At 46.5% G+C, this 7,970-nt stretch overlaps 1 protein-coding gene across 1 annotated transcript in view; it reads right to left on the reverse strand.

Moving 5' to 3' along the window:
- Positions 1 to 5,025: 5,025 nt before the first annotated feature.
- Dyrk3 (dual specificity tyrosine phosphorylation regulated kinase 3) overlaps positions 5,026 to 7,970 on the reverse strand; it is a 9,964-nt gene continuing 7,019 nt past the window's right edge. The window contains exon 3 of the mRNA XM_028764636.1: positions 5,026 to 6,824. Within this exon, the coding sequence (XP_028620469.1) occupies positions 5,253 to 6,824 (1,572 nt within the window). The 3' untranslated portion in view covers positions 5,026 to 5,252. The remainder of the gene's footprint in view (positions 6,825 to 7,970) is intronic.

Below are 7,970 nucleotides of genomic sequence, written 5' to 3' on the forward strand. Positions count from 1 at the left end.
CCAGGGCCGCAAACAGACGGCTTTCTGGAAGCTTTGTCAAGCCTTCGTCTGCAAACTAAGCTTGGACTATGTGATGGTTCCAAATCAACTGGCAAGGATCCCCAAGAGCTGGTCGCCTACTTACACGGTTCCTGTTTCCACGCTGCAGAGGCTGTGCCTGACACAGCCCCAGTAATCCAGCATGGCTGGTTCTCCACATCCCCCCAACCCCCAGCCCCATAGGACACTTGAAAGTATGTCTGTGCTGTGTGGGCTTCAAAACAATTATGAGGTGCTAGAAAATTCTCAAAGCAAGTCATTTTTATATAAAACAACCACCACCTCGAATTATAAAAAAAAAAAAAAAAAAAAAAAACAAGAACACCTGGATAGAGGCAAGGATGAGTCACTGGCTCCGGGCTGCATTTCCCAGACGCACTCAGCAGGGTCAAATGAACAATGGAAGACCTCTACAACAAAGTGATTCAAACTGAACACTTGAGCGGTGAGGTCCTCACAGATCGCCATTTGGCCTCATTTATGGCTCTGCTTGAGCGTATTTCTAAGTCTCCTCCATGCAGGAAGGCTGGGCTTGGCAGTAAGGGAGCTGTATAAGAAGCTATAAGAAGCTCCACACTTGATGGGCAGTGGTGGCACATGCCTTTAATCCCAGCACTCGGGAGGCAGAGGCAGGCAGATTTCTAGTTCGAGGCCAGCCTGGTCTACAGAGTGAGTTCCAGGACAGCCAGGACTCCACAGAGAAACCGTCTCAGAAAAAAAAAAAAGCAGCTCCCCACTTTCCTCTATAACAGTGGTCCTCAACCTGTGGCTCACAATCCCGGGGGGTGGGGGTGGTGTTGCATATCCCATATCTTGCATTTTACATCGTGATTCAGAACAATAGCAAAATTGCAGTTATGAAGTAGCAATGAAAACAATTTTACGGTCAGGGGTCACCACAGCATGAGGAGCTGGACTAAAGGGTCGAACCGTTAGGAAGGCTGAGAACCGCAGTGGTTAAGTATCTGTTATGCAGAGTCTCTTAGGAGTCCCCTGTGAAAGGGTCTTCTACGCCAAGAGGACACGAACCACGGGTTGAGAACTGATGCTCTAGATGATCCATTTTTGCCCTCACTTATCTCAGAGGTGGAGGCGGTTGGATCTCAGGGACCACAGAGCTTCTAAGCCTTGGATGGTTGAGTTCACTGTGACACAAAACTGTTATCATTGACTTAGTAGATGTAATTCAACAGACACCGAGAAACGGTTGCCTCAATGGGGGTGGGGGTTGGGGGGAGGAAGACCAGTAAATTTCCTGGGCTGCAGGAAGTGTAAGGTTCTCAAGAGGGATGGGTTTAAATGAAGATATGGAAGGTAATTTTAAAAAGTCGGAGGCAGATCACCAGTAAGGCATAGCTCTTCTTGGCTGCTATCTGTGGCTCTTTCTCCATCTGTGCTTGGACAGACCCAGGTTTCTCTGCCTTGTCCGTCTGTGCTTGCTCTGTGTACAAGATGAGATAGAAGCCATCTACTAAGTTTTCTGGGGAGGCTGACCTGGCCATTCTACCTGCTTGAAAGCACTGTGCACTTACTTAATTCCCACATGGGAAAGAGCCTATGGGGGCACTCTGGAACAACTGTCACCTTCCTACCTTTAGTGTTAATGGCATCAGATGACTGAACAAATTAAGGGCCTGATAGCACAGTGGCTAAGCTCCAACTCAGAGATCTACCCACCTCTGCCTCCTGAGTGCTGGAATTAAAGGTGTGTGCCACCATCCTCCTGCAAACACTACCCTTGTTTTTTGTTGTTTTTTAGTTTTGTTTGTAGACAGGGTTCCACTGTGTAGTCCTGGAACTCACTCTGTAGACCAGACTGGCCTCAAACTCAAAGATCCACTTGCCTCTGACTTCCGAGTGCCAGGATTAAAGGCCTACTCTAGATGAATTTTTTTTTCTTATTATTACCAAGCTAACTACGCCTACCAAAATAAAATGATTTCACGGAACTCTTTCCTATCTGAGTATCCTATCCCTCGAAGAAGACAGTAGTGTGTATCTGAACTTAGGAAAAGTGAGCCCAGTCCTGGAGGAGGAGGAATGGGGACGGTCTGTACACGGTCGTGGCATCCCTGCCACCTGAAGCTCGAGGGCATGCTGCAGAGAGATCATGACAGCATACGGGAGAGTGCAGTCTAAGGGGAGCATCAAGCACTGGGTGAATTAGCTAATTCTCTGTGTGAATCGGGGGAAAACAAAAGTATGTCAGAAACAATAAAACAAAAACTCTGACTAAACTCTTTTACTATGTTGACAACAATTTTTGGATCGAATTGGTTTTTGTCAGTTTAGAAACCCTCAAGGCAACCAACTTGATCTGTTTCACTGAAATGGCTTAACAAAAATTGCCAGAGAGCCATGGGGCAATGTAAGCCCCTCCCTGCTCTGATGACAGAGTAACAGCTTCTAAAAACACCTGCAAGCCTACTCAGATTGATTGGTACAGTCAGTTCTGTGTTTTAAAAAACAGCCTACTTTCTCCAAACCTGAGTCACTGCAGGAGGTAGGCTGGCCAACGCCAATGACTGTGCTGTGCGTCATGCTCCCCGCTGCCAAGTTTAGATAGAAATGTATCCATTCACCTTTTCCAAGCTTTGTATAGCTTTCAGAATGGATGGGCCTTTTACAACCTTCCACTTAGCCCAGTTTCAATGAGCTCACGGTCCACTCATCCCGCAGGCAAAGCTTGAGACAGCCTCCACCAGCTACCTTTCTAAAGTACAGACTCTGTGCTGGCTGGCAAGGATTGATTGCTCATGCAAACAAACATATATTTAAAAAAAAAAAAAAAAAAAACAATGTCACTTAGGGTAATGACCCTTTCAACTCCCTGCTCGGGATAGCAGGTCTTCCACACTGATAAGGACAGGCAAAACGACCTCAACGTGTGCTCTGTGTAGATAACGTGGGAGATGGAATTTCTCCAGCAAGTCAGAGAATCTAGCTGGAGTTATCAGGAGCTGTGGACTGCATTCTGTAAACCAGGAGTAAAGTTTGAGTCATCTAGTACCCAAAGTACAAAGACTTCCTTCTCCTTTTAGGCAGCCTTGGCCTGTCTTGAGTGTTCTGCCTCTGGCCTTGGTGCTGGGAGAAGGAAAAACTGAACTGGGTCATACGGCAGACAATGATACTTTCTATGGGCTTGAGAGATGGCTCAGAGGTCAAGAGCACTGGCTGTCCTTCAAGAGTTCCTGAGCTCACTTCCCAGCAACTCGAGGAGAACGACACTGAACTCACATACATAAAACAAATACATCTTAAAGAAGAAAGAAGAAAGGATACTTTCTTTGCTCTGAGGCAGCGGTTCTCAACCTTCCTAGTGCTGTGACCCTTGAATACAGTTCCTCATGTTGATGTGACCCCCTCCAACTACAAAATTATGTTGCTACCTCATAACTGTAATTTTGCTCCTGTTATGGATTGTAACTATCTGATGTGCAGGAGCTCTGATATGCGACCCATGAGACCCACAGGCTGAGAACGACGCCTCATAGTGCCCACAACAGTCAGACATGTCTGTTCCCAACGGCCATGGGCACAGATGGGATGGAGAAACTAAAACAGAGATAGGTGCTGTGGGCTACTTAGCTCCTGTCCCCTCTACACCCATCCAGTGAGACACATGGCTAGCAGCCACAGGCACTACCAGCCTTTGTTGCTTAACTTTCATTCTTAGAAAGGACGGCTACTGAAGAGAACTTGACTAGGAAAACCGATGATTGTATTTCCGAACTTTCAGATGGATTTCTTCTTAGAATGGGGGTTCACTTGGAATCCATGGAAGGGTGGAGAGTTCAGAGTCTAAGTGTGGAACATTAAGGTGCAAATGGCATTTAATTTGCTGGGAGGTCACCTGACGGCGACCACCTTCATAAAGTCCAGAGTCCGTGACCAAGGAAGGGACTGTGGTTTTCATGCTGACTCTACCTTTGATGCCCTGGATCATTTGTGACATAAAGTTAGCTTCATTTGGATTGGTGGAGGAGAGATGGATGAGTTGGTTTTAAAATCAGTATGGGTTAGCTCTTTATTACTGTTAACAAATACCTAAGGTAATGAATTTATATAGGGAAAGCTTTATTGTGTTCAGAGGGTTCAATGTGTTGGCTGAACAGTAAGTACTGTTGTCTAAGCTTGTGGTATCACATCACAATGGAGCGTTCAGTGGAGCAAAGCCATTCACTTGATGGCCAGCAGTTAAAAGAAGAGAATGAGCCCAGGGCCCCATGGACCTCGTTAAAAGCACATTCACAATGATCAGCCCAACACTGAGGCCCACGGCTTAGACCCCAGCACTTCCCACAGTGCTGGGGAGCGAGCCTTTAACACACTGGCCTTTGGGGGAAATTAGGAAAGCAGAGTGTTAACTACAGGGTTACTTGGTAAAGTGTAAGATTTATAAACCACTGTGTTCCCAGGCTATAAACCAGAAGCAAAATAATAAAAGACAAAACCATAAAACACTGAACTAAACACAGAAACCAGAGAACCAAAAACTGAACCACAGTGACAGTTGCCCAGGTGACAAACAGCTACCTGCATTCTTCTGTGAGTCTTCCCACCTAGAATGAACCTGCAGATTTGCTTGCTGGGGTTAAGACTTCTAGCTTTGCCTTACATCTGGGCCTCCCACACCCCAATACCCTCCAGAATAGACGCTAAGGGAGACGAGAGAAATAGTCAGTTTATATTTTCAGAATATCTTCTATCTAGCAGCTGGAGAAATGGCTCAGTGGTTAAGAGCTCTGAGTGTCCTTCCAGAGGACACAGGTTCAATTCCCAGCACTGACAGGGTGGCTCACAACTGTCTATAGTAACTCGGAGATCTGACACCCTAACATAGGCATACATGCAAAGCACCAATGTACATAAAATAAAAAAAACTAAAAACACACAAAAAAGAGTATCTTCTATCTTGAAAGAGATTTAAACCAAGAGAGTAATACGTGGGTTGGAGTACCTCTGACGAGAATGATTACGATGCACTGACCTATTAAAAAGTCATTTAATGTATACTTCAGATGGCCAATACAAGCTGGGTAGACATTAGCCCTTGAAGCGTTCTTTTATAGTCATATAAAAATGTTCTGCCTTGTGAAAAAAAGTCTAACAAAAACATAGCCATCAGTGAACGGGCTTCAATTATTCTTTTTTCCATTTGCAGGTTTGCAAGGTAATTATAAATACGTTTGTATGAGTCTCTGAGTGGTCCATTAGCTGATCAGCTTTGGCAGTACACTACACAGAGGTATACTGCCACTGGTGTCCGACATTAGGTTGGCTTTAAGCTTACTGGCTATTCCAACGACTGGAGGCAGCTTGGAACCCAGTCCCTGGAAAGCATTTGTAGGATTAACTACCCGTTTCCCTGACACCTTGTCCATGGTGAGAGGTCTGGGTGTAGTCTTGCTAATCCAAGGATGTCTTAATGCTTGAGCTGGGGTGAGGCGGGCAGAAGGGTCCCACTGAAGGCATCTTTTCAGAAACTCTATGAACAAGTAGTCATCACACCCCTTCAGTGCGGTTGCCCAGTCTTTGCTGCCTGGTGGGCCTCGCTTTTTACCCCTTCGTGAGCGGCCCCCGAGAAGCACAACCCTCCCATCCGTCTGGGTAGTTACAGAGCAGTATCGAGGCAAGCCTTTGGAGTTAATAAAGTACTTGGCACGTTTGGATTGCTCCAGAAGTTTCTGTGGTGGCATTCCTAGCAACTCCATCATACAGGCCAACTGGTCTCCTTCATCCTCTCCAGGGAACAAGGGCTGTCCTGTCAAAAGTTCTGCAAGGATGCAACCAAAGCTCCATATGTCGATGGGCGTGCTGTAGCGGCACCCCAGGATGATTTCTGGGGCTCTGTAGAAACGAGACTGGATATACGTGTAAAGTTTCTGATACTCAAAGCAGCTGGACCCAAAGTCGATGACCTTGGTTGCGCTCCGTCCATGATGTTTCAGGAGAATGTTTTCTGGCTTCAGGTCACAGTGAATGATCTTGTTTTTGTGAAGAGCGTCCAAGGACTGCAGGATAGACTGGGCGAACTTTCGAACCAACTGGACGCTGAAACCCTGAAACTTGTTTTTTTTAATGAGCTCATACAGGTCTATGCTTAGCAACTCAAAGGCCATGCACACGTGGTTCCGGAAGGTGAAACTTTCTAGCATGTGGATAACGTTCATGCTACCAGTTTTATCTTGCTTTTTAAGATGCTCCAAAATCCGGATCTCCTCGGCTGCCTGGCGATGAAAGCGCTTCTCATTACGCACCATTTTTAGGGCCACGTACTGTCGAAGTTTGTGATCATAGACCCGGGCTACCTGTCCAAAACTCCCCTTGCCAATAATTTTCAGCACCTCGTAGCGGTAAGCCAGATGGTCTCGAGGCACGTGAATATAGGCCCCATCGGCATCGTCGTAGCCACCATTATTGGGACCACCAATAACTCCTTGTCGCTTTTTGGCATTTGGACCCACAAAGTAGATTTCTGGGTAGCTGACGATCTCCAGCTTCTCGTAGGCAGTGAGGTGGTGCTTGTACTGCTTCAGCGCTTGCTCAGGCGTCAGCGGCAGCACCTTCGACGGTCTGGATGAAAGGCTGCACTTCACCGTACTCAGGCTTTCTGAGCTTTTCCCCTGAGAAGCAGGAGAGGACTTTTCAGAGTTGCTGGTGCCATCTGACTGGAGAGTATTGGATCTTCTGTTGCCAAATTCTTGAAACAGCTGTTCCACCTTCATCTCACTCCCATTCACAAAGTGCTGAGTGTGGCCTCTTGTGAATGGCTCAGTGGTAATCTATGAGAGAAGAGAGTGTGCACAGTTACTGGCACTAGAAACAGGAGGAAGGCCAAAGGGGCTTCTCTCTGACTGAGTTAAAAGACCTAAGTAGGGACAGGAGAGACAGCTCAGTGGTAAGAATGAGGACTTAAGTTCATATCCTAGTACCTATGTAAGAAGCTGCCCATGTACCTGTAGCCCCAGGGTTATGTGGGACAGAGATAGACAGTCGGACAAGCCCCAGATTTAGTGACAGTCAAAAGAATATGGAGAAAACATCACAGCAGGACATGAAACATTTTCCTCTTCTGAAATGCACAAAGGCATGTGGTGGTTTAATAGGAACGTTCCCTATAGACTCATGTGTTTGAATGCTTGGCCCATAGGGAGGGGCACTATTAGGAGGTATGGCCTTGTTGTAGGAAGTGTGTCACAGTGGGGGGCAGGCTTTGAGGCCTCCTATGCTCAAGGTATACCAGTGTGGTACACAGTTCCCTTCTGCTCCCTTCAGATCAAGATGCAGAACTCTCAGCTCCTCCAGCATCATGTCTGCCTGCATGCTGCCATGCTTTCTACCAGGATGACAATGAACTGAACCTTGGAACCTGTAAGCCAGCCCCAATTAAATGTTGTCCTTTATAAGAGTTGCCTTGTCCATGGTGTCTGCTCATGAATAGCAACTCTATCTAAAGGAGAGACTCCTTTAGTCTCTCCCCAATCCATTCACATCCTATATGCCTTCGAGACTCAATTTCAGTCTTCTCTCTGTAGTAACTACTAATTAGTCTCACACTTTCATGATATTTAGTATTTCTTGGAGGGAGGAGGCCATGTGCCCTGACATGTCAAAGAGAGAGAAGAGCTCTCTAGTTTTCCCCCTCAACCATATGGTTCCCAGGAACTGAACTCAGGCTTGGTGGGAAGAGCATTGACCCACAGAGCCAGCTCACCTCTAGGAATGAAAAACCAGAAATGTAGCTGGGCAGTGGTGGCTCACGCCTTTAACTCCAGCACTCAGGAGGCAGAGGCAGGTGGATTTCTTTAAGTTTGAGGTCAGCCTGGTCTACAGAGTGAGTTCCAGGACAGCCAGGGCCACACAAAGAAACCATTTCAAAAAGAAGGAAGGAAGGAAGGAAGGAAGGAAGGAAGGAAGGAAGGAAGGAA

This window comes from Grammomys surdaster, unplaced genomic scaffold (genome assembly GCF_004785775.1).
Source record: "Grammomys surdaster isolate TR1022 unplaced genomic scaffold, NIH_TR_1.0 145, whole genome shotgun sequence".
In the NCBI taxonomy this organism is placed as follows: Eukaryota; Metazoa; Chordata; class Mammalia; order Rodentia; family Muridae; genus Grammomys; species Grammomys surdaster.